This window comes from Myotis daubentonii, chromosome 2 (genome assembly GCF_963259705.1).
Source record: "Myotis daubentonii chromosome 2, mMyoDau2.1, whole genome shotgun sequence".
Lineage (NCBI taxonomy): Eukaryota > Metazoa > Chordata > Mammalia > Chiroptera > Vespertilionidae > Myotis > Myotis daubentonii.
Genome location: NC_081841.1, coordinates 68,020,822 through 68,048,055, shown reverse-complemented (window position 1 = coordinate 68,048,055; position 27,234 = coordinate 68,020,822). Strand labels below are relative to the sequence as shown.

General features: G+C 41.7%; 1 protein-coding gene across 4 annotated transcripts in view; it reads right to left on the bottom strand.

Annotated features, from left to right (window-relative positions):
• Positions 1 to 222: 222 nt before the first annotated feature.
• Positions 223 to 27,234, bottom strand: part of FRS2 (fibroblast growth factor receptor substrate 2) — a 116,657-nt gene continuing 89,645 nt past the window's right edge. For all 4 annotated transcript variants that reach the window (XM_059683587.1, XM_059683584.1, XM_059683585.1 and 1 more), the window contains 6 exons: positions 25,603 to 25,697; positions 10,653 to 10,745; positions 9,485 to 9,671; positions 8,550 to 8,708; positions 7,505 to 7,668; positions 223 to 5,319 (listed from right to left, as the gene is read on the bottom strand). In XM_059683587.1, the coding sequence (XP_059539570.1) occupies positions 4,369 to 5,319; positions 7,505 to 7,668; positions 8,550 to 8,708; positions 9,485 to 9,671; positions 10,653 to 10,718 (1,527 nt within the window). In that variant the 5' untranslated portion in view covers positions 10,719 to 10,745; positions 25,603 to 25,697 and the 3' untranslated portion in view covers positions 223 to 4,368. The remainder of the gene's footprint in view (positions 5,320 to 7,504; positions 7,669 to 8,549; positions 8,709 to 9,484; positions 9,672 to 10,652; positions 10,746 to 25,602; positions 25,698 to 27,234) is intronic.

Here is a 27,234-nt window from a genome sequence, read left to right as displayed (position 1 = left end):
GATTGTACTTCAAGAACTCTGACTTTTCCAAAGATTAAAAAATTAGTTCTTATTTGTTATGACAAAAATTAAGCTTAAAAGCACATTCACACTTGTCCTTAAAAGCATGTTTACATCATACGAGATAACTTCTCATGCCTGGAGACATGGTTCATATGGCAAAAACCAGAGGGTAATTCTCCCATCTCCACATCCTCCAAAAAGCCACACTCGGCCTCAGTGTAAAAGTTATATTTTATTGCCATGCTACAAAATGTATGAAGTTGGCACTGATAGGGAGAAACAGAGAACAAAGGGTGGGGAGGAAGAGAGAGCAAAAGATGTTGTTACATATACAGCAAGGTTTTAATCAACAGTGGTAAATTTTGCCAATATTAAAAATGCAAACCAAATTTAAAATGCTGTTATGAAACAGCATTAAAATACAATTTATGCATAGTACAGTATCACTTATGTCTTTTATTAGAGAAATGTGGAATGTTTATAAAGAAATTAACCATAGGGGGTAAAATTCATATTTCATATACAATTTGGCAACGGTAGTCCCACTGTTAGACAATTTTATATAAAAGAAAAAAAATTAAAAATCTAATAAGCTACCTTTATACAAAGTTGCTATATTTATGCCTTTATGTAGGAAAAAAACATTTATAATGCAAATTAGGACATACAATAATCTTACAATATTATACAATGTAATGAAAATAAAAACATAACACAAAATTTGTCCTTTATAAAATGTATATTTTGCATTTACTAATGCAAATGTGGCACACCGGTGACTACTGTACTATTAATACCAGTCCATCATAGAATTGCAATCATAATGATGCTACAAAAGAATTGTGTATACCCCCAAAAACTGAGAAAGTAGAAATGGGGAATAGGGATATAAAGAACAGGAAAGATAGATATGGTGCTGGTTTGGGCAGAGTATATTGTGGTATATCATAAAATAGTTGTTCATTTTTCAAGCCAAAAACATTTTGTATACATTCTGGAATTTCGTACCAATGCCTTTATTCAAATTTGGCAAACATCAGGGAAAAGGTAATTAGTACCATATACCTCACATATCAGAAATATGAATGAGATGCCAATACATCAGTTACTTCTGAATGTTGTCTCTGATGGTATGTCTCTTTCAAGGATATATATATGTATATGTGCTCATATACATATATATTTACACATACATACTACACATTGCACAAAACACTTGGGCATTAGGGGTTAGGAACAGCACAGGGGGAAGTGGGAAGTACTTTTTAGCTTGTTAAAACTTTTACCTTGAGGCAAAAATATGGTGGCACATTATTGAGAAATTATGAAAACATAAGGCCCCTGTCCCATTTTTAATAGAACATTATTGAGGTACATTTTTATATATTGTGCCACAGATTTCTTTGGGGGCGGGGGTGATAAACACTAGCTTGACTTATAACATTGAATTGTGGGGTTAACATCAATAACTATAAAAACAAAGATTGCTTGGCAAATTTTCTTAAGTCCCAAATGTGACCTATTCTGGATATACTGGGAAGTGAAAAGTTTTTTGCTGAATCTTCTAGAGTAAAGTGCATATCTCATCACTCCACAGCAGCAGTAAATAAAAGGAACTATTTGCCAATCTTCCTGGAGGGAGAGAAGGCACCATAATTTCATTTTTAAAGAAAGATGAAACTGGGAAGTAAAATGCACTAAGAAAAAACACAGTCAATATCCATATCTGTTTCCAACCCTGGTCTGGGATAAAAACTGTTATGATCTATAATGATAAAAGAGGATTCTATTTAGGAAAATATATGAATAATGATTATATTTCCAAAACTGAAAAGTAGGGTCACATAGTCTAGCAACAGAACAGAATATCTAAAATTAGGTCTGTCTCAGAAAATCTGAAACATATGGCCACAATTATATCCCAATAAAATGTCTCATTCTAAAATGCACCTAGTAATAGGTACATTCTTCCAGGGTAGAGATTATTAATGCCCATTACTAGACTACTGCAAAGGACAAGGAGTGTTCTACATTACTTTTTATTAAATGGGAACACAGGTGATTTCCAGAGACATCTAGAAATTAACACCAGTTGTATGTGTACATCTTCCTAATACTCATAGTACCTAAAATCAAATTCTTAGCAGACAAATTGGTCCCATTTTCATTTTTAAAGCACACAGTATTTAAAGCATGAACTGCAATGATTACATTGGAGTGACCTAAAAAATATAAAAACTAATTAGAATCTGGAAGGAAAAATGAAAAGGATGAGAAAAAGAAAAAGTATCCAACCTCCAAAATGAATAAATAGGTCAGCCCTTCCATTTGGAGGTTAATATTCTGTCTCGACTGCTTATTTCAGAGAAAACCATGTATACTAATTCCATCACAATTCTTATTCCACATTACAAAAATCACATAAATTTGGCACGATTAGCAAACTACTCAGAAGAAAACATAAATGCAACAATATATTAAAAATGGAAACTGCACACCTATACCACTGCTCTCTTTTTAGAGAACAGTGAACACTTTAGTAAGCACCAAGTTCACAGAAAAAAAGAAAAGAGATTCTGCTATGCACATAAACCAATGGCACTGAAAATAATAGACACCTTTAATAATTTATTTTCTTTATAATGGTCCCATTCTAATAATATTCCTAGTCCATTCACTGTCCTATAATTGGTTTTTTTATTGAACAGGTTGGATGCTATATGACTGAAACATTTTCATGCTAACTTAATCTTAGTTACATCTGTTAGATACAGATCATAATCTCAAACTTCCTCATATTAGAGAAAACGGTAAAATATTTTGCAAGGTTACCTAACCTTCTTTTCACTCTACCTTCTCTTGTCTTCTCTAGTGTTTGGGAAATGGGAACACTCTTGATTTCCAAGAGTTGGACATATGACCTCTCGTCAGTTTATAGAAGCTTCAATTCATTTTAAATCCTAAATTATAACAATCTCATTGCTACACGACTTCCACTGTACTTGCTATGCTGGCAATAACCTTAACATTCCATTGAAATCAGGGATAATCAAAGATCCAGCTATGAGTGAAAGGACAGCAGAGCTGAGGAGCACTGCAGTGGGCAAAGTATAACTGCAGCCGTGTGACTTGAGGGAATCACTGCTAAAGTGCTGGGGAGAGTGCCCAAGAGAAAACACAGTACCTTTCGGGAACTTTGCATGTTAAAAGTAACTTCCTTTTTTTTCTCAGCTGCTAAAGAGATCACCTATGGACACAAGTAAAATTTAAAACCGAGAGAATGTTTTTATCAACAACTTGAAAAGTAAACAGCATATAAATAAATACTGGACAAGGGCAACCCTGTTATAGAATAACAGTAAGTTCTAAATGAACCTTCAAAACCACAATTTGACAAAAATGCAAACTAAACAACAATAAACACATAATCCAATTTGAAAACTATATACAAACTCAAACATTTTAAGTTGAAAAAGACATTAAGCAACAAAATACAACATCCCAAACACCAAAGGAGAAAAACTGAAGGTAAGTGGCAACCTAACGGCACAAATGCCTCCAGAACAATGTTATTGTTAATAATCCATAGGAGAGACACTTTCAAAAGATCGTGGTTCAGATTTTCAAATGCTTTTGGATAAAGTGACCTGAGACTGATTCTTGAGCCTATGTAATTCTGATTAAGATATCTGGGCATGCCCTTCCAATGACATCATGAGATGAATAAACAGAAAGTATTGTCTCCTTCCCTGCCTTTCAACACACCAACAGCAAACCATATTCACGGACACAGGACTCTTTCTAGTAAGATGAAGGCAAAGGAGCTGACTGGTATATAAGGAGTGTGGTACTTCTATTTCTTTTACATCTGGTTTGGCTCAAGTCAAAAAGCCTACAATTAATGAAATAAAGGATTCTTCATGTTACATGCTGAACACCACATACCATGAACAGTGAATCTACAAATATTACTTTCAAAGCCTAGAATTATCTGTTAGCAATGCACATTATCAAGAGGCTTTATAAAATGTTTGAAATGCCAACCATGACTTAGGCATGAATGATATGCATAAGTCCAGAATATTGATAAAAATCAACCAGCATGTCACTCACTTCAACTCTCATTTTAAATAGGCACTGTGAAAATGGGAGTGCTGCTGTACAGTAATGAGTAGTATATAATGAAATTAGTGTTCTGTAATGAGTACCTGCTCTACATTAATTCCCTTTAAAGAAGCACATGAAATATTAAAAAAAATTTATCAGTCTATAAAAGAAGTTAGTGTTTAGAAATGAAAATGAAGTACTTGCATCTTCATTTTTTTTAAGTTCACAAAGGTGCAAACAATGTAATGCTTTCCAGGCTCACATAGGCAAATCAGTACTATTATGTCTAGTTTTCCTAGATGTACCATCATCTCGTGGTAGTGCTTTCTGCAAATTTGACATAGCAGCAGTTTTCTCGATGTCTATCACAGCATACAGCTCTGTGCGCCTGGTAGGGGTCTGTGGAAGAGGAGTTGTAGGTGTTTTTGGAGTCTGAGGGTTGTCGGAGTCACTGCCACCTTCCAAGTCAACCTGTATGTAATTGAGCTGCCTGTGTTCTAAACTTGGGCGTCTGATATCAAAGTTAAAGACTGTCGGTATACAATCCCGACGCCTTGAATATTCTATTTTGTGAGCACTTGCTGGCACTGTCACATTCTCTGTATTTACATAGTTATGCATGGGATCTAGATTATTATGGTAGCCATTTAGAGATGGGGTCTTTGGTCCTAAATTGTCATCTTCATCCCTACTTAGTTTGCGGGCTTCCCACACAGGAGGCAAAGATGGTAAATTTTCGTAGTTTAATAACGCAGTTCTTCTCTGAGCGGAGTTGTTGATATTTTGGGTATCTGAGGTACTGGTGGATGTCAGACGACCTCTCCGGACCCCTGAGGCACTAGGGATAGATAACCCATTTATATTTTCATATACTAGCTTGTTAACAGAGGGTGCATCTCTTCGTTCATCACTGTCATATCCAGTGTCCCATTCTGTGTTATTTGCACCACTTCCGCTGACTTGATCTCTTCCAATTTTCTCCAGTTTCTCTTTTTCCATTAATTGTTTTTGAACAGGAGTTGGTCCTAAGACAAATCTAACTACTTCAGGTTCAAGAAGAATCTGAGGGTCCCTGTCCTCAATACTACTTGGTTCTTCTTTTGGAGTGTTGCTTTCAGCATTAGAAATCCTCGCCTCCAACGGGACATGCACAGCTGCACAATTTTTCCGCTCTTCTTGCACACCTGTAGTATTGACATAGGTATGTACCTAAAACAAGAAAGTGAATCAGTAACTTGCTTAAAACAATAAAAATACCCAGCCAGGGTGTGGCTCAGTGGTTGAGCATTTACTTATGAACCAGGAGGTCACGGTTTGATTCCGTCAGGGCACATGCCCGGGTTGCAGGCTCAATCCCCAACGGGGGGGGGGGTTCAGGGGGCAGCCAATCAATGATTCTCTCTCATCACTGATGTTTCTGTCTCTCTCTCTCTTCTTTGAAATCAATAAAAATATATTTTTAAAATGTCTGATCTTAGCAGTTAATTTTATTAACTTTCTGTCTAAAAAATACTTCTGCTTTGAAGCTTTTGCACCTGTTTTTTACTAATAAAAAGGGGTGTATAAATGTACTTTCCTAATTTGATAAAATAATAACTACTCTAACATGAAACATTATATTTGATAGTGAAACATGAAAAAAAAAGCATTCTATAAACAAAAAACAAATAGGGAACAAATAGGGATTAGCATTTTGATGGTGTCTAGAAATTTTTATGATTCATAAATAAGTATTAAAAAGGAAAGAGTATTAGCCAGTGTAGCTCAGTGGTTGAGCATCAACCTATGAACATCAGGAGGTTATGGTTCGACTCCTGGTTAGGGCACATGCCCGGGTTGTGGACCTGAACCCCAGTGGGGTTGTGCAGGAGGCAGCCAATCAAAGATTCTCATCATTGATGTTTTTCTCTCTCCTGTAGGGCGCAGCTATAGGGTTAAGCCTCAGACTGACCTGTTGGCAAAGCCACAAACAAGTCCCAGCTTAGAGGGCACAGCCCTCTTAGCATAATTAGGCTTGACCTTATGACTCCCTAGATCCTTCCTGGGTAGCTAATGGGCTGAGGGAAGTGCAGCAAGTGCTGCCAAAACAAGTGAAACTCAGAAGAACATTGTAACTATGGTGACCACTACCTTGTTTACCTCTGGCTATAAAATAAAGGCTCAGCTTGCCGTCTGGATCTCTCTCTGTGGCCTCAGCCAGGCACAGGAGATCCACCTAGACCAGGGGTGGGCAAACTTTTTGACTCGAGAGCCACAATGGGTTCTTAAACTGGACTGGAGGGCCGGAACAAAAGCATGGATGGAGTGTTTGTGTGAACTAATACATGTTAACACTGCTGCTGGTGAAGGAGCGGAGGGGAGAGCAAGAGAACCCTCCGCTCTTTTAGCTCTGTGGGCCGGATGGAACAGCCTAACGGGCCGGATCCGGCCCGCGGGCCGTAGTTTGCCCACAGCTGACCTAGACCCAGCTTATTCTCTCTGTCTTTTCTGCATCCTTTGCCGCCCCACCTCAGGCTCACCGAACCCTTGGCTGAGCTGGCACACCACACTTTCCCTCTCCCTTTCTCTCTGAAATAAAAACATTATATTTTTTTAAAAAGACAAATTTATCATTATTTGCAAATGATTTGACTATATAAAGAAATAAAACCTACTAGATTTAAGACTTCTGTAAAATGCATGGACATAAAATAAATACTACCTACTAAGAAATAATCACTAAAATGATAATGAAAAGCTCAATGGTATTTGGGGAGACAATATAAAAAACATTTAGTAGCCTCTACATAAAATTTGAAAACCTCAAAAATAAAATGCAAAATTGAGAGAAATGTAATTATAGTCAATGATGTAAGAACTCATGTACTGTGTAAAGAACACAAAGAAATGAATTTTAAAACAATAAAAATTTCTTAATGATAAATGACAATGTGATTTAGAAAAGATAAGTATATAACTAATTAATACATAGATAATGTTTAACCAGATACTTCATTCCTCAAATGAAAAACAGAATAATCAGGAATATTACATAGCTCTATAAAAACATTGACAACAAAATCTACCTTTCTGCTAGTAGTACACTAACTATAAAAGCTGTAATATAAACAGTAGCATAAATTCTGAATTGACTGAAGGTTATTATAATGGGAACTGGCCACTGTTATGCCTGTCTTTATCTACAGATGCACCTCTCCTGTGAACCCACAAACTATTCTAATGCTAAGTTTCCCTCAACACCTGCACATATTTCAGCATATGTCAACAAATATATGATATTTCCTCTGATTCTTCACTATAAAAATCCTATACAAACAGTGAAAGCTAAATTCAAACTGACTAAAATCTTCAACTCCACACAAGCCATTACCTGTTAGACAGTAGCACGGCTTACCTGTTCCTCGGCCACAAGCAAAGGATGTGTGGATTCTTCTCCCACTGAAGGCAAGCGAGCACTTCCCACAGAAGGGTGCCTGCTTGAAGGGTGGGACGAAGCATCTCCAAATGAGGGATATCGGGGATATCCATTAGGTAAGTTCTGAGCAGCAAACCCTGGAGCTGAGTTTTTGTTTGTTTATTGGTTTAAGAAGAAAAGCAGGATACAGAGGCAGGGGAGAGAAAATAACAATGAATGAGAATCCAATCTACACTGACAGGTTTAAGGAAGGTGTTTCTGGCAAGATATAGCAGAAACCAGACTTACCATTATTTAGATACTGATAAGTATCCTATCCTATCTAATAAAGAGGGAATGTGCTAATTACTGCCCTGCCCTCAAAGATGGCGGCGCCCACAGCCAATAAGGAGGGAATATGCTAATTGACTGCCCCACCCTCAGAGATGGCAATGCCCACAGCCACAAGATGGTGGCACCCAGTCCCCTCAGCACTGCCAGGGCGGCAGGTGTGCGGCTGCCTCCGGAGTCCCCCAGACCCCTCAGCCCCCCAGCCGCTCAGGGTCGGCCTGAGGCTCAGGTAACCAGGGCCGGCCGAGGCTTGTGCTGCTGGCAGTGGCAGCAGCAGAGGTGTGACGGGGGCATAGCCTTCCCCTGATCACCGGGTCACCTCCCACCCCTGACCCTGAGAGCTCCCAGACTGTGAGGGGGCAGACGGGGCTGAGGGACCCCCCTCCAATGCATGGATTTCCATGCACCGGGCCTCTAGTATAACTAATAAAAAGGAAAAGAGAGGCCTGGCTGTTGTTGCTCAGTGGTTGAGCATCAGCCTCCATGTCAACATTCCATTCACATTTTAGATACTATGGAACAGTTAATGTCATTATATTTAAAATATTAAATACATTTATAATTATAGTTAATAGCTTTTTAAAACTGACAACCATTACTCTTACATTTCTAACATTTTATAGATTAAGTATCCACAGTCTATAGTTTATAAATGGCTGTTAATCAAAATACAAGAAGGAAAATGGGTACTTACTTGTAGGTGTTCGAGGTGTTCTGGGGACTTCCAATTCTGTCTGATGATTACTCCTTTCAACAACTGGCTCTTCCACCACATTTATACTGTTATTTTGCATTATCTCTTGTAACATGTTAAATAATTCTTCTGCACGGGCACACTTAAAGGCAAAGATTCCTACAAATATAAAACAGAAGGGAACAATGGTTACCACATCTTTTAAAAAGATACAGGAGCACCTGTCAAAGAATAAAATTGTAAAGTAAGCATTCTGTGTACCAATAACAAGAAAGGCCATTTAAATAAATGATAAATTATTGAAATTCCCTGTTTCAAAACATAAACCCAAAAGAAAGTTCACAGAATAATTTTCATTTGTCTAAGGGAGATGGCCCAAAATAAGGCAGATAAAAATAAGATTTGCACACTTGCTTCAGTTTGCTTTTTAACAGCAGGGGGAGCCCAACTCACCATTACCAAAGTGATCCTTTACCATATGACAGGCCCTGGCTCTGTTATCATGTTAAATCATTATAATAGTTGTAAGGCAAGGATTATTATTCACCTCTGATAGAGAAAAACAGAGGTAACTTGTCCATGGCCTTTCAAATTGTAGGCAGCAAAATAATCAAAGTTGCACTGTTGGACTCCAAAATTTAGTTTCTTTCCCCAACAAGTTATAACAGTGAAAACATAACCCTGTTTACTGGGCTGGGACTAATCATTTACAGAAAATCTTAAAGCTAATATGAGTCAAAATTCTAGACACAGAGAATGTGCTTACTAAATGCTTGCTAAATGACTAGTTTACAATATCTCTTTTCTTAATGAGGCGCTTATTTAGGTAATTTTTTTATCAGAAAATAAAATATTAAGTATTGTATAAAGAATAACTGAAAGAATAGTATTTCAAATGTGACAAGGTTTGTAGAAAATACAAAGGCTCTACCTACCTTGTCCAGTTTGACACCGTCGACCACTTTCAAAAGAGAAGAGATTTGAGTCATAGCCATAGCGTCGCAGGCAGAGGTAGTGCCATTTCACCGAGTCACGTTTGCGAGTGTATAAGATCAGTTCTGTCTCTGTAAGTTCCATTATGCCAGAACCTAACTCATTCCCATCATCATCCACATTAATGACCTAAAAGAGAAAGTTAATTAGTGCCAACTTAACACTTTCACTTAACAGTCATACTCATATTTCACCGATTTGTCAGGAAAATACACTGTTGCTGATTGGTTCAGTTACTTACTCCTTTGTTAGTTTATTCACCAACCAATGTGTGTATAGGATTATGTAGCAGTATAATACCTGGGTCATATCTGCCAAGGAACTCACATTCCTACTGGGGAAATAAGTTCATGTTAAGATAAGGCCTTGTACTACTGAGTTTCAGAAAATGGCCAGAGACTGTGAAGAACAGATATTGCTTAGGGAGAATTTACTACACCCCTGGAACTAGACAGTGTTGTACATGTATCTTTCCCACTTAATCCTCATAACACTCCTAAACTGAAGGTAATCGTGTAAAAATCAAACAAAGACTTAGTGACAATCCAAGATCACAGAGCTATGAAGCAATAGGGTTATGACCTATACCTAAGTTTGTACGATCCAGAGGCTATGATTTATAGCAGACTGAGGCCAAACTACAAGAGACACAAAATAGCTGTGGATGAGTAAGGAATAGAGCATTTAGCTTCAAGGTAACAGAAAACCACAGACATTTCAGAATGATGAAAGAGTAATTTGATGTCAACTGCAGGAAGGATCACAGTGGTGACTCAAGGTAGAGTCTAGTTAAGAAATTATCCAGGCATGAATCAATGACTGGAGGTGGTGACAGGACTAAAGAGGAATCCATAAAATGGTGTTTTAAAGAAAGTAATATCAGAACTGTGTGGCTAATTGAATACAGAGGACCAAAAGGAAAGTATAAGATGATTTCACATTGGCAGTGAAAAAATGTCATCGTCATTTGTTAAAATGAGAAAAGGCAGAGTGAACAAAAAGGGAAATAAAGGATCTGGAGATAAAAGTGAAAATGTAAGATACATTAAGAGAAATAAAAGAATATCCAAGTAGGCAATAAGAGAGATAATTCAAGCAGTTTTTACTGACCTTAAACTTGTTCCGATGGTTATCTGGGACAGTGTCTTTATCTGGACAGCTACAACAGCTACCCATGGCTTCTTTCAGAAGACCATGTGAGCACTACATGAAAGATAATTAGAAAAAATTATTAGATATAGGATATAAAAATCATAAAATTAAAAATGGTTTTAGAAATCATTTAACACAGCCCTGAGTTATTTTGATGAGGAAAAGTAAGCCCAAGAAAAGTATAAGGCTAGAGGTAGATTTCACACAACTAGCTGGTGATTTTGCTCACTGACAATAATAATTTTGTGAGGTAGGCGTTGCAGAAATCTCAAATTTCCAGTTTAATTTGCAAAGGTCTGCCTATTTTTATTTTATTTTATTTTATTTTTTTTATTTTTTTTTATTTTATTTTATTTTATTTTTTTTAAATTAAATCTTTATTGTTCAGATTATTACATTTGTTCCTCTTTTTTCCCCCCCCATAACTCCCCTCCTCCCAGTTCCCGCCCCACCCTCCGCCCTCACTCCCACCCACTGTCCTCATCCATAGGTGCACGATTTTTGTCCAGTCTCTTCCCACATCTCCCACACCCCTTTCCCCCCCAAGAATAGTCAGTCCATTCCCTTTCTATGTCCCTGATTCTATTATAATCAACAGTTCATTCTGTTCATCAGATTATTTATTCACTTGATTCTTAGATTCACTTGTTGATAGATGCATATTTGTTGTTCATAATTTGTATCTTTACCTTTTTCTTCCTCTTCCTCTTCTTAAAGGATACCTTTCAGCATTTCATATAATCCTGGTTTGGTGGTGATGAACTCCTTTAGCTTTTCCTTATCTGTGAAGCTCTTTATCTGACCTTCAATTCTGAATGATAGCTTTGCTGGATAAAGTAATCTTGGTTGTAGGTTCTTGGTATTCATCACTTTGAATATTTCTTGCCACTCCCTTCTGGCCTGCAAAGTTTCTGTTGAGAAATCAGCTGACAGTCGTATGGGTATTCCCTTGTAGGTAACTGAGTTTCTTTCTCTTGCTGTTTTTAAGATTCTCTCTTTATCTTTTGCTCTTGGCATTTTAATGATGATGTGTCTTGGTGTAGTCCTCTTTGGGTTCCTTTTGTTTGGGGTTCTCCGTGCTTCTTGGACCTGTAAGTCCATTTCTTTCACCAGGTGGGGGAAGTTTTCTGTCATTATTTCTTCAAATAGGTTTTCAATATCTTGGTCTCTCTCATCTTCTGGCACCCCTATAATTCTGATGTTGGTACGCTTGAAGCTGTCCCAGAGGCTCCTTACACTATCCTCGCATTTTTGGATTCTTTTTTCATTTTGCTTTTCCGGTTGGATGTTTTTTGCTTCCTCGCATTTCAAATCATTGACTTGATTCTTGCGCTCCTCTGGTCTGCTGTCAGGCGTCTGTATAATATTCGTTATTTCAGTCCGTGTGTGCTTAATTTCTAGTTGGTTCCCCAATATAAGATCGAGGGTCTTATTAGTTTTCGTGTAGATCTCATTAAGTTTATCGGCAGCTTCTAAACAGTTCTTGAGAGACCTTAAAAGTGTGGTTCTGAACTCTATTTCTTCCATTGACAATTTTGTCCTGTTTCTTTGTCTCCGCATTTTGTTATGCTTCCTTGGTGCACCCCCTAGTGGTCTTTGTTCGCAGTCTTATAGATAAATCTTGATTGTTGTGACTAATTCCAGGGAGGGTTTGACCTCCAGGCCAAGTGGCTATGAGAATCAGCTGTGTCAGCAGTGAGAGAACTTCTGTCCTCTAGGGAGGTGCTAATCTAGCCTTTGCCTGAGGCTATCCGGCAAATGCCTCTGTGCAGGGCTTGGGCAGGGCGGGTCGCACAGGATCAACAGGGCGGGCCGGAGAGAGCAGTTATGGCGGCTCTCAGTCCTGTCCCCAGGGGCTCTGCCTCTCTGGGTCCCAGCACCCGCTGCAAAGCTCGGAGAGAAAGCTGCACTCGCTCTGACCGAAGCCAGACAGTCCCGCTTCTCCCGTTTGAGTCTGGGTCCCTAAAGACTCGCCCGGATCTGGAGCTCAGAGTCTGCGACTCCCTCCCGATTGAAAACAACAACCGCGCCCTCCGCCGCCAGCCCGCTCTGCACATTCCGCACCTCAGAATTTGACTTCAGCACTGCGCCTCCTCTGAGTGTCCGTGTGGGTTTCTCTTTCCTCCTAGTTGTAGGACTTCCACTCAGCCAGCGTTCCTGTGGTTCTGGGTGATGTCCCTTCCGTTTTTTGGTTTCACTTTTGAAGTAGTTGTTCAAAGCAGCAAACTCCGGCGTTAACCTATGCCGCCATCTTGGTTCTCCAGGTCTGCCTATTTTTAAATTATCTTAACAAGCAAACCAATTTAATGTCTCATATGTAGCACTATTTAAATAAGTCACTCAAGGAATTAATCATTTATGGCTTACCAGGAATTTCATGTCCCTTTTTAATAAATTTACAAAGGATGCTAGACTTTTGACTTGGTTGGTATTTTTTATTACTCATTGTAGTATCTTTATGTACTCCACCAAACTAGAGTTCTTTGGTAAATCCAACACAAAACCAAATTTGGAATAGTTCACTAAGAAAGACAACTCAAAATTCACGCAATAACCTAAAGAGAATATTGGCAAAACTGATAGAGTGTATCTATCTAAACTTTCCTTTCCACTGAAGGTTACAAAAAAGAGGTTATAGGTGACATGAATTGTTTAAGAACATGCCAAATGAACAAAGGAAAAAATCCAAAATGTCACTTACAAAGGAAAGAGAATGAATGTGACAATATTTGAAAAAAGCAACAAGAAGCTACAAAACACTAAAAACATAAATTTGATGAAAACTTGCTTACAATTCTTTAGTGGCTCTTTACTACATTCAGAAAAAAATTCAGAGCTTATCGGTATGCCATGAGGTCCTTCCCAGGCTGGTCCCTGTCTACAGGTCTCGACTAAACTCTCCTCCTCTCTGCTTCAAGCCCTACCCAGCCATATTAAACAGCTTCCCCAGAGTATCTTGTTCTCTCACACCCCTCCATGCTGCACCTCTTCTGCTGCTTTCTTTCTCAAGATTCAACCCAGACTACTGTGTGTTCAGGAAGCTTTCTCTGACTCCACCCAACTGGGCGAATCATACTTCTTATGTAACCCCCTGCCCCCCGAAAGCACCCTGGGTTTCCCAGTATATCACAGCGTCTTTCATAGTGTTCACTTAGTAGAAACTGTGGTAGATTGTCTGTTTACTTATCTACCTTCTTCCCTACATAAGGAGCTCCTTTCCAGCAGCAATGAACCTTATTCATTTTTGCATTGCCCATGCCTAACACAACACCTAGCACACAGTAAGTGCTCTAAGTCTCTTGTAAGCTGAATGAACTGTACTAAACAAAGGTAAAGAATGTCTGACAGGCATAAATATTAAGAAGGTGAAAAGGCCCAGCTGGTGTGGCTCAGTGGTTGAGTGTCAACCTATGAACCTTCCTCTTTGAAATAAATTAAAATATACTATATATATATATATATATATATATATATATATATATATAGAGAGAGAGAGAGAGAGAGAGAGAGAGAGAGAGAGAGAGAGAAAGAGAGGAAGGAAGGAAGAAAGCAAGCAAGCCAGCCCTAGCTGGTTTAGCTCAGTGTATAGAGCATTGGTCTATAGACTGAAGGGTCCCGGGTTCGATTCCAGTCAAGGGCACATGCCTGAGTTGCAGGCTTGATCCCGAGTAGGCAGCGTGCAGAAGGCAGCCAATCAATAATTCTTTCTCTCTCCCTTTCCCTTCCTCTCTAAAATCAATAAAAATATTTTTTTGAAAAAAGAGAAAAAATACTTTAAAAAACTATGAACAATACAATGGAAATAAATGCATATCTATCAAAATTGAATCTAAACAAGTGAACAAGTAATCTAATGAACAAAATAAACTAATGAATAAAATAGAACCAGGGGCAGGGAAGCATGGAACAGACTGATAAATCTCAGAGGGAAGAGGGGAGGGGGACTGGGGAGAGATTAACCAAAGAACTTACATGCATATATGCATTACCTATGGACACAGACAATAGGGTGGTGAAGGACTGGGGCGGGGCGGGAAATGATAGATGGGAGCAATGGGAGGGAGCAGGGGGAAGTATCTGTAATACTCCCAACAATAAAGGTTTAAAAACCTTTTTTTTAAAGGTATGTGCACTGGCTGGTGTGGCTCATTGGTTAGGGGTGTTCCCATACACCAAAAGGTTGCCGGGTTCAATTCCTAGTTAGGGCACATGTTTAGGTTGTGGACTCAATCCCCATAGGGGGCATGCAGGAAACAGCCAAGTGATGGTTGCCTCTCACTGATGTTTCTCTCTCCCTCTCCCTTCCTCTCTCTCTAAAATCAATAAAAATATATATTTTTTAAAAAGAGTAAGAAAATATGATGCTTGAGTTACTTACTGTTTTAAGATGACATAGATGTATGCAGGTTTGTAATCAGTAGGTCAGGAAAGGTTTTAAAATATAGGGGAGAATTTTCCCCAGAGAGCAGGCCTTGGAGGTGGTAGTGGCTGCCCTAAGCTAGAGGCTGCAGGGCAGAATTCTGCCATTCCTAGTTTCAACTTGGGGGGATGGGGGGTGGGGGGTGGGGAAGGAGCACCCAAGGCAAGGGCCGCCTAGGTCCAGGTGTGGTCTCCACCCCCGTCCCCCAGGTTTTAGTTAACCAGAGGAGTGTCTGAACCTCCTGACAGTGGCTGTATTTCCAATCTGGCCAGCTTCTCCCACATAGATGCTTTCTAGTTTCTGGGACTCTAGATAGAAGGCTGGGCCTCACTTTTGGCCTGGCTTCTCTAACAAGCAAGAAGGGGGACATGGGGATGGGCAATGGGGGCTTGCTCTCCCTCTCCAGAGCCTTTCCCTTCCTACTCTTCTTGCTCCCAGGAGCCTTGCCTTTGCCTTTGCCTTTGTCTCTTCTAAGCTCCAAGGGCCCTTCAAAGCCTCTGTAACTTGTCTCCTGAGTCTTCGCAGCCCAGCTGGCTCACTTCTACTACCCCTATAACTTTCTAAATAAATTGTTATAATTTGAAAAAAAAGAAAAGAAAAAGGGTGCAATGGGGATACCCAGAGGACGCCTTTACTTTTGGCTGGTTCTAGTACACTGTTTCATATCCCCTTTTTAAACCTGGGGGGCCGGGGAGGGGGGGGGCGGGGGGAGAATATCTCTTCTGTTTATGCCAGACATGTTACCACACACATGTACTACGAATCCAGGTAAGTCCCCAGTGGCCCCAGAGTCATTACTGTCTGGTGACATTCTAATAAGTAATCTTTTTGCCAAACACTTCACAAATATAGTCAGCACTCCGTGGGTTATAGCCCAGCAGACAGTGGAAGTATGAATATTAGGCCAAGATATACGACCTCGATAGATTTAGGGTGTGGTCCCTTTAGGTACTACATCTGGTCAAAGTTGGGAAACTATCTGTATGATTTCACAAACAGTATTTGACACAGGTAGGTGGCTGGGATATAAGCCAATCCTGAAGCCAATCCAAGGCTTTCTGGGAACTGTAGTTGCCTTTGGTTAAGAACTATTCCAATAGGGCTTTTTGGGAATTGTAGTCTTCCTAGACCTACACTTCCAAACCTAGTGATTTTTAGCTTTCCTGAGGACGCGAACCATTTCCCCAGACCAAAAATGCCCAAACATAGGCACCTGGGGGGAAAAAAATAAAATTAAATTTAAAAAAATATCTACACTAATAAAAGAGAAAAATGGTAATTGGTGAATGGCGCTACCCTTTTCATTGGCTAATCAGGGCTATATGCAAATTAACTGCCAACTGAGATGGCAGTTAACTGCCAACAAAGATGGCGGCTAATTTGCATATGTAGGCACAATGCAGGGAGGCGAAAGGGAAAGCAGGAAGAAGCCCCCTGCCACTGACAGTGATCGGAAACCCAGAGGGGAGCTAAGAGGTGGGGGGCAGGGCAAAGGCGGCCCTGCGGCCACCTTTGCCCCGCCCCCCAGCCATGATCAGAGAATCAGGGGCCTTTGCCGCCCTGGCCAGTGATAGCAGGAAGTAGGGGTGGAGCCAGCAATGGGAGCTGGGCACGGTTGAAGCTGGCAGTCCCGGGAGCTAGGGGTCCCTTGCCTGGGCCTAAAGCGAAGCCCACGATCGCGGGGCCGCTGCCACTGCGGGTCCCAGCTGCCTGGGCCGGACGCCTCAGCCAGAGGCGTTAGGCCTGGGCAGGGGCAGAGCCTGCAACCGCAGGGAGCTGGGGGTCCCCTGCCCAGGCCTAATGCGTCGGCCAGAGGTGTTAGGCCTGGGCAGGGGCAGAGCGGGAGGTTGCGGTGCTGCTGCCGCTGCGGGTCCCCGCTGCCCGGGCCGGACGCCTCGGCCAGAGGCATTAGGCCTGGGCAGGGGCGGAGCCTGCAACCGCGGGGAGCTGGGGGTCCCCTGCCCAGGCCTAATGCCTCGGCCAGAGGTGTTAGGCCTGGGCAGGGGCAGAGAGGGAGATTGCGGACAGGGGAGGAGCCTGCAACCGCGGGGAGCTGGGGATCCCCTGCCCAGGCCTGACACCTCTGCCGGAGGCCTCAGGCCTGGTCAAGGGGCCGATCTGGTGATTGGTGATCGGAGGGTGATGAGGGTCAACTCCTCTGGCCGAGGCATCAGGCCTGGGTGGGGGGCGGAGCCGGGGATTGGAGGGATATGATGGTCCCCTTGCCCAGGCCTGAAGCCTGGGTCAGAGGCGTCAGGCTTGGGCGGGGGGTGGAGCAAGCGATCAGAGGGAGATGGGGGTCCCCTGCCCAGGCATGATTCCTGGGCCAGAGGCCTCAGGTCTGGGCGGGGGTCAGAGCCAGTGATCGGGGGGAGATGGGGGTCCCCTGTCCAAGCCTGACACCTCTGGCGGAGGCGTCAGGCCTGGGCAAGGGGCCGATCAGGCGATCGGAGGGTGATGGGTGTCTACGCCTCTGGCCGAGGCATCAGGCCTGGGCAAGGGGCAGAGCCAGCAATCGGAGGGGTCTGGGGGTCCCCTGCCCAGGCCTGATGCCTGGGCCAGAGGCATCAGGCCTGGGCTGGGGGCAGAACCAGTGATGGGGGGAAATGAGGGTCCCCTGCCCAGGCCTGATCCTGCGATTGGAGGGTGATGGGGGTCAACGCCTGAGGGCTCCCAGTATGTGAGAGGGGGCAGGCTGGGCTGAGGGACACTCCCCCCCCCCCCCCACACACACACCCAGTGCACAAATTTCGTGCACCGGGCCCCTAGTATGTATGTATATATATATATATATATATATATATATATATATATATATATATATATAGAGAGAGAGAGAGAGAGAGAGAGAGAGAGAGAGAGAGAGAGAGAGAGGAGGAGGAGGGGGATGTAGGGGGAGGAGGAGGAAAGAGAAGGGAAATAAAGGATGGATCAAGACAAAGGGGAAGACGAAAGATGAGTTCCAAAGTGAGACATCTGACCGGAGGAGGAGGAGGAATGCCTCATGCTGTGAGGAGAAAGGGAAGAGAATAAGGGCATGTGGCACATAGTAGAGACGCTGAAGGAGATTAACACTCTAAATTTCCTTTGTAAAATAGAAGGCAAGTTTGCAAAATGGGAATGATAGGGTATTTCACTGAGGAACTACCCAAGAAAGGTTGCCAGATTATTGAGTAGGCTGTGCTGATAGCTCAGAGAGGCTACAAAGTAAGATTATGCTGTTTTTCTAGCTGTGTTCAGCAGTCCAGAAGGTACAAAGTTCAACTGGTCAGGATCAGTGAAGGTAAGAGGACAAGAAAATTAAAGAAAGAATATCGGCAACACGGGGTTGGGAGGGAGGTGTTGAAGTGGTCTATTCGGGATAGAAGAAGAGGGCTCACGAAATGGGAGAAAATGCAGGCAAAAAGGAACAGGAGCTTTAGTAAAGTTGAAAAACAGACTTAGTATTGAGTGAGAGACTGAAATAACTGCAACAAAAGGCAGTTGTGGTCAATTTCTAACATAAAAGGAGACTTTTTTAGTGTGGAGTTTTCACCCACATCTCTGACTGCTCTTCGTGAACCACAAACTCCTAGGCAAGGAGAAAGGCAAAATACTAGATATTCTGCATTTATGACCACCAGACTAATACTTGGAGACCACATCTGAGTTATGTAAGACCTAATAATATGTGCTAATACTGTAACACTTGCTGAGAAACCATATGATCTCATCATCTCACAGTGCCAAGTTCATTACTCAGCAAAAACACAAATAGACTTACTATGCTCCCTTAAGAAAGCACCTTAGGAAAGTAACTAGGGTACATTCAAGAACAAAAGATAGCTACTGTTTGGGAGGATCAATATTGCAACAAGTTTGCTGAATATTTTATATTAGTAAATACTGTCTTAGTTTAATTAAAGCCCTTTGTCCTTATTCCTTGGAGGTGACAGCAAATCAGCAGACAAAATGAGTGCATTCAACAAAACATTATTATGGGACAGATCGATAGTAATACAGTCTTAGTAGAAAATGTTAACACCCCATTGGCATCTATGGATTGATCTTTCAAACAAAAAATCAACAAGAAAATAGTGGCCTTAAATGATACACTAGACCAGATGGATTTACTTTCAGAGCATTTCACCCCAAAGCAGCAGGATATGTACATTCTTTTCAAGTGCACATGGAACACTTTCTACGATAGACCACATGTTAGCATACAAAACAAGTCTCAATAAATTTAAGAAGATTGAAATCATATCAAGCATCTTCTCTGACCACAATGGTATAACACCAGAAATATACAAGAAAAAAACTGGTAAACACACAAACACATGGGGGCTAAATAACATGTCACTAAACAATGAATGGGTCAACCATGAGATTAAGGAAGAAATCAAAAGTTACCTTGAAACAAATGAATGTGAACACACAACAACCCAAAATCTATGGGACACAGCAAAACCAGTCCTACCTAAGAGAAAAATTCATAGCAATACAGGCCCACCTCAAGAAGCAAGAAAAATCTTAACTAAACAATCTATACTTACATTTAATAGAACTAGAAAAGGAACAACAAAGAAAGTCCAAAGTGAGTAGAAGGAAGTAATAAAGATCAGAATGGAAATAAAATAGAGGCTGAAAAGACAATACAAAAGATCAATGAAACTGTTCTTTGAAAAGAGTAACAAGATTGATAAACCTTTACAGAGACTCATCAAGAAAAAAGAGGATCAAATAAATAAAATCAGAAATGAAAGGAAACAACTGACACCACAGAAATACAAAGGATTATAAGAAAATATAACAAATAAATTGGACAATCTGGAAAAAATGGATAAATTCCTAGAAACAATCTTCCAAAACTAAATCAAGAAAAATCAGAACACAGCAAAGAAAACTAATGAAATTGAAGCAGTAATTAAAAGACAAAAAAACAAAAAAAAACTCCCAGCAAACAAAAGTCCTGGGCCTGATGGCTGGCTTCACAGGGGAGTTTTGCCAAACACCGAAAAAAGAACTAATACCAATCCTTCTCAAACTATTTCAAAAGTTCAAGAGAGGAATCCCAAGCTTGTTTTATGAGACCAGCATTATCCTAATTCCAAAACCAGATAAAGACACTACAAAGGTGAACACATATGCTAAAATCCTCAACAAAATATTAGCAAACCAAATCCAGCAATACACTAAAAAGATCCAACACCATGACCAAGTGAGATTTCTTCCTGGGATGGTAGGATGCTACAATAACTACAAATCAATTAATGTGATATACCACATAAACAAAATGAATGATAAAAATCATATGATTATGTTAAGAGATGCAGAAAAACCATTTGACAAAATCCAGCATCCATTTGTGATAAAAAGTCTCAGAAAAGTGAGGACAGAGGGAAAATACCTCAACATAATGAAGGCTTTCTATATATAATATCTAGAGAAACCTAAGGACTCGATTAAAAAACTACTAGAACTGATCAGTTCAGTCAAGTAGCAGGATACAAAATTAATATTTAGAGATCGAATTGTCTGAGACCCCCAACCCATTTTGGTTTGTTGCTCACAGAATAATAGAGGCATTTTTTTTTCCTTTGCTTCATTGGTGGAGATGTCCTGGAAGTTTTAGGATATCTTCCCTTTAATTTTTCCTAGACACTCTGATTTTACTTATGTCTCTCACCTTTGCTTTCCCTCCATCCCCCACCACAACAGTAACTTGCTCCAGGCTTACTTTGTTCTAGTGTCTAGGACAGTGATGGAGAACCTTTTGAGCTCGGCGTGTCAGCATTTTGAAAAACCCTAACTTAACTCTGGTGCCATGTCACATATAGAAATTTTTTTATCTTTGCAACCATAGTAAAACAAAGACTTATATTTTTTATATTTATTTTATATATTTAAATGCCATTTAATGAAGAAAAATTGAAAAAAAATTAGTTCGCGTGTCACCTCTGACACGCATATTATAGGTTTGCCATCACTGGTTTAGGAGATCCGTCTGTGACCAGAACTATGATTCCCAGAATTCCTGGTGCTCCCCACACTGGAAGCGACTGAGGGAGCCACGTCCCCCCAAGCTGCTGGCTCTCCCGCTTCTGCTCTCTGCCTGGCACCTGTGTATGCAAATTAACCCACCATCTTTGTCAGGTTAATTTGCATATTCACTCCTGATTGGCTGGTGAGCGTAGCAGAGGGATAGTCAATTTACATGTTTCTCTTTTATTGGATAGGACTAGGGGCCCGGTGCACGAAATTCGTGCACTGGGTGTGTGTGTGTGGGGGAGTGTCCCTCAGCCCAGCCTGCCCCCTCTCATATACTGGGAGCCCTCAGGCATTGACCCCCATCACCCTCCAATCGCAGGATCGGCCCCTTGCCCAGGCCTGACGCCTCTGGCCTAGGCGTCTGGCCCGGGCAGCAGGGGCCTGCAGTGGCAGTGGGGGGTGCCGCGATTGCGCGGGCTCCGCCCTTGCCCCTGCCCCTGCAGGACGCCTCTGGCTGAGGCGTCCGGCCCGGGCAGCGGGGACCCGCAGCTGCAGCGGCCCCGTGATCGTGGGCTCCGCTTTAGGCCCAGGCAAGGGACCCCTAGCTCCTGGGTCTGCCAGCTTCGACCGTGCCCAGCTCCCATCGCTGGCTCCACCCCTACTTCCTGCTATCACTGGCCAGGGCGGAAAAGACACCTGATTCTCCGATCATGGCTGGGGGGCAGGGCAAAGGCGGCCCCAGGGCCGCCTTTGCCCTGCCCCCCAGCTCTTAGCTCCCCCCTGGGTTTCCAATCACTGTCAGTGGCAGGGGGCTTCTTCCTGCTTTCCCTTTTGCCTCCCTGCATTGTGCCTACATATGCAAATTAACCGCCATCTTGTTGGCAGTTAACTGCCAATCTTAGTTGGCAGTTAATTTGCATATAGCCCTGATTAGCCAATGAAAAGGGTAGCTTGTACGCCAATTACCATTTTTCTCTTTTATTAGTGTTGATAGTGAACTATCGGAAAGAAAAACTAAAAGAGCAATCCCATTTATACTGCATCAAAAATAAATAAAATACCAAGGAATAAATTTAACCAAGGTGGCAAAAGACCTGTCCTCAAAAAAAAATGGTAATACACTGAAGAAAAAAATTGAAGAAAATAAAATAAATGGAAGCATATACCATGTTCACAGATAGGAAGAATTAATGTCATTAAAATGTCCATTCCACTCCAAACAATCTATAAGCAAATACAATTCCTATCAAAATACCAATAGCATATTTCAAAGAACTAGAATAATCTGAAAATTAATACGAAACCATAAAAAAATCTGAAAAGCCTCAGCAATATTGAGAAAGAAGAACAAAGTTGGAGATATTACACCAACTGATATCAAACTATAATATAAGGCCATAGCAATCAAAACAGACATGCAAATCAATGGTACACAAGAGAGAGCCAAAAAATTAACCCATGACTATGGTCAATTAATATTTGACAAAGGAGACAAGAACATACAATGGGGTAAAGATAGTGTATTCAATAAATGGTGTTGGGAACACTGGACAGATACATGCAAAAAAATGTAATCAGACCCCCTTCTTACACCATGTACAAAAATAAACTCAAAATGGATTAAAGACTGAAATGTAAGACTTGAAATCATAAAAATCTTAGAAGAACACAGAGTAAAATCTCAAACATTTCTCTTAGCAATATTTTTTCTGATATTTCTCCTTTGGCAAGGGAAACAAACAAAAAAAATAAACAAATGGGACTAAACCAAACTAAAAAATTTTTCACAGCAAAGGAACCATCAACAAAACAAAAAGACAACCTATTAAATTGGAGAACATCTGATAAGAAGAGGATATACAGAAGGCCAATAGACATATGAAAAGATGCTCAACATCACTAACCATCAGAGAAATGCTATTAAAACCACAATGAGATATCATCTCACACCTGTCAGAATAGCCATCATCAATAAATGCACAAATGACACGTGCTGACGAGGATGTGGAGATAAGGGAACACTGGTGCCCTGTTGGTGGGAATGCAGATTGCTGCAGCCACTATGGAAAACAGTATGAAGTTTTCTCAAAAAAAGAAAAAAGAAATTGCCCTATGACCCAGTGATTTCTCGTCTGGAGATTTATCTAAAGAAAACCCCAAATCACTAATTTGAAAAAATGTATGCATCCCTGTGTTTACTGCAGCATTATTTATGATAGCCAAGATGTGGCAGTAATTCAACTGCCCATCAACAGAAAAACTGATATATTGTGGATAAAAAAGCTGTGGTACATATATATAGCATGGAATATTACTCAGCCATAAAAAGAATGAAATCTCACCATTTGCAACAGCATGGATGGACCTTGAGGCTATTATGCTCAATAAATTAGTCAGAGAAAGACAAATACCATATGATCTCCCTTATATGTGATATCTAAAGAACAAAATAAATGAACAAATGAAATTGAAACAGACTCATAGACACAGAGAATGGACTGGTGGTTGCCAGAAGGGAGGGAGGTTGCGGGGGACTGGGAGAAAGAGGTGAAGGGAATTAAGAAGTACAAACTGGTAGCTACAAAACAGTCACAGGGATATAAATTACAGCATAAGAAATATAGTCGATAATACTGTAATAACTATGTATGGTGCCAGTTGGATACTGGAAATATCTGGAGGACACTTTATAAAGTATGTGAGTATTGAACCATTATGCTGTACATCTGAAACCAATCCTATCTAATAAAAGAGAAACATGGTAATTAGCGTACAACCGCTACCCTTCCCATTGGCTAATCAGGGCGAGATGCAAATTAACTGCCAGCCAAGATGGCTGCCGGCAGCCAGGCAGCTTGAAACTAACATGAGGCTTGCTTGCTTCAGTGACGGAGGAAACCAACATTCCCCGCCTGCCACTGCAGGCCTCTGAGCTGCAACTCTAAGCAACTATGTTACAAATATAGAAGCGAAACAAAACCCCAGAAACCTGCTTTAGTCCACCGGGCTTCAGCCAGCAGGATCGCAACATTATTTCAAATACAGAAGGTAAACAAAGGCCAGAAACCTGCTTTCAGCAGCGGAGGCCTAAGAGCTGGAGCCAAGCCTCAAAGCTAAAGCTGGCCCAGAATAAAAAAGAAAAAAAAGAAACAAAGGAGCGGCTGGGAGCTTCAGTCACCCGCCAGCCTGAAAACAGCCCTCAGCCCCTCACCCAGGCTGGCCAGGCACCCCAGTGGGGACCCCCACCCTGATCCAGGACACCCTTCAGGGCAAACCAGCCGGCACCCACCCGTGCACCAGGCCTCTATCCTATATAGTAAAAGAGTAATATGCCTCCCAGCACCAGGATCAGCGTGACAGGGGGCAGCGCCCAAACCCCCTGATCGCCCTGCAGCTCTGTTCGTGACAGGGGAAGGCGCCCCAACCCCCTGATCAGCCCTGCTCTGTGCCTGATAGGGGGGAGCTCCCCAACTCCCTAATCCCCCTGCGGCTCTGTGTGTGACAGGGGGCAGTGCCCCAACCGCCTGATCGGCCCTGCTCTGTGTGTGACGGGGTAGAGCCATAACCTCCCCATCGGCCCTGCCCTGAGTGTGAGAGTGGCGGTGCCCCAACCCCCTGATCGGCCCTGCTCTGTGGGTGATAGAGGGCGGCGCCCCAACCCCCACCCCACGGGCCCTGCTCTGTGTGTGACAGGGGGCGGTGCCCCAACTCCCCTATCGGCCCTACTCTGTGCGTGACAGGGGGGAGCTCCCCAACCCCCTGATGGGCCCTGCTCTGTGCGTGACAGGGGGTGGCGCTGCAACCTCCCCATGGAGCCTGCCTTGAGTGTGACAGGGGGCGATGCCCCAACCCCCCAATCGGCCCTACCCTGAGAGTGACTGAGGGTGGCATCACAACCTCCCAATCCGCCCTGCTCTGTGCATGACAGGGGGCGGCGGCCCCAACTCCCCAATCGGCCCTGCTCTGAGCCCGACAAGGGGCTGCACCTAGGGATTGGCCTGCCCTCTGCCACCCGGGAGCAGGCCTAAGCCAGCAGGTCGTTATCTCCCGAGGGGTCCCAGACTGCGAGAGGACACAGGCCGGGCTGAGGGACCCCCTCTCCCCCCGCCCCGAGTGCACAAATTTTGTGCACCGGGCCTCTAGTATAAATTATTAGTGAAAGTAAACTATAATTGAAAAATTTAAATTTATAAAAAAAGAAAACATCAATTTTCTTGTTTAAAAATATAATTTGTAGACTTAATGATTTTTTAATGCTATTTTTTAAAATATATTTTTATTGATTTCAGAGAGGAAGGGAGAGGGAGAGAGAGAGCAACATCAATGATGAGACAGAATCCTTGATTGGCTGCTTCCTGCACGCCCCCTACTGGGGACTGAGCCTGAAACCTGGGCAGGTGCCCTTGACCGGAATCGAACCCAGGACCCTTCAGTCCACAGGCTGATGCTCTATCCACTGAGCCAAACCAGCTAGGGAGATTTTTTTTTTTTTTTTTTTTAAGATAAACTTCAACTCACCTAGATCTGGCCATGAATATGCTTAACCATTGCTGCAGCCGCAGGAGTTTAATCATACTTCAGAACACCATGTTTTCTTCATTTGATGACTTAACCTAAAAGAGAGGAGAATTTTTTATTTCTTTTAAAACAATAATTTTCCTTATGAGATTTCTGGCAGCACTGTTAGTTCAAATTATCTATTTAAACTCAAAATATCTAAAATTTGATTTAAAATTATTTTTTTGTTGTTAATCCTCACCCGAGGATATTTTTCCATTACTTTTTTTTAAAAGTGAGTAGAAGGGAGGGGGAGAGAAACATCAATGTGAAAGAGACATATCTATTGGTTGCCTCCTGCAGATGCCCTGATGAGGGCCAGGGATTGAGCCTGCAACCTAGGTATGTGCCCTTGACCGGAATCAAACCCGGGACCCTTCAGTCTGCAGGCTGATGCTCTATTCACTGAGTCAAACCGGCAAGGGCTAAAAATCATTTATTTAATAGATAAGATATATTTTTAAAATATGATGTGTTGATGTTATAATTTCTTAAAAGAGAAAGTAAAAATGTAATAGTCTGAGCTCTATGTTTGGAAATATCAGGGCTTTTAGAAGCCATTGATTCTGGCTTTTCCACTATAGCTATGACTTTGGATAACCCACTTCTCTATCCTTACCTCCTCAGCCATAAAATGAGCAGTAAACTAAATCACCTCTAATATTCCTTTCCAGTTCTAAAACCCTATTTTAGCCAGTGGCAGGCTAATTCTCTACCTCCAGTCACTTTTCTAAAAACTCATCATCACCCTTCCAGAGAGCAATCAGTGACTCTCTTTAGAATCCCTCCTCTGCATCTTCCTATTCTATGAGAAGCCAGAACAAAATCAGAGGAGTCAGTCATCACTATACAGTCCACATGAACAAACACGCCAGAGTCACAGGACAATATAAGTTATAGAAATCAATTACAACCTAGAGTTTCAAGAGATTTCAATACACTTTTGAAATTTTTCTGGTGAATTTACTCACTTTTTTCATTGATTTTTTTTTTTTAAGAGAGAGGAAGAGGGAGGGAGGTGGGATGGCAGGGAGGGAGGGAAGGAGGGAGAGGGGGAGAGAGGCAGAGGGAATGGGGAGAGGGATGAAGGGAGAGAGAGAGAGAGAGAGAGAGAGAGAGAGAGAGAGAGAGAGAGAGAGAGAGAAATATGGATGTAAGAAATATTGATTGGCTGCCTCTCTTATGGACAACTGGAGACCAAACCTGCAATCTAGGTATGTGCCCTGAACAGGAATTGAGCCTGCGATCTTTTGATGAACAGGATGATGCTTCAACCAACTGAGCCACAGCAGCCAGGGCATTTATTCACTTGTTATAGTACAGAAAAAAATTAAATTCACTCAAACACAGGCACTAACATTTACTGCTATACTGTATCAGGCATTATGTTAGAGGTTTGTGAATTGTCTCATTTTAATCTATATTAACTAGAGTTAAAAGAATATGACTGATAGCCAAAATGAACATTTCCAAAACCATGAACCCATACTCAATCAAAAATTTCAATTCTGGATTTCAGGCTCACATCTATAATCAGTTCAGCTAGGTATTTGCTCACACCCCACACTGCGGGGGGGGGGGGGGGCGGGGGGC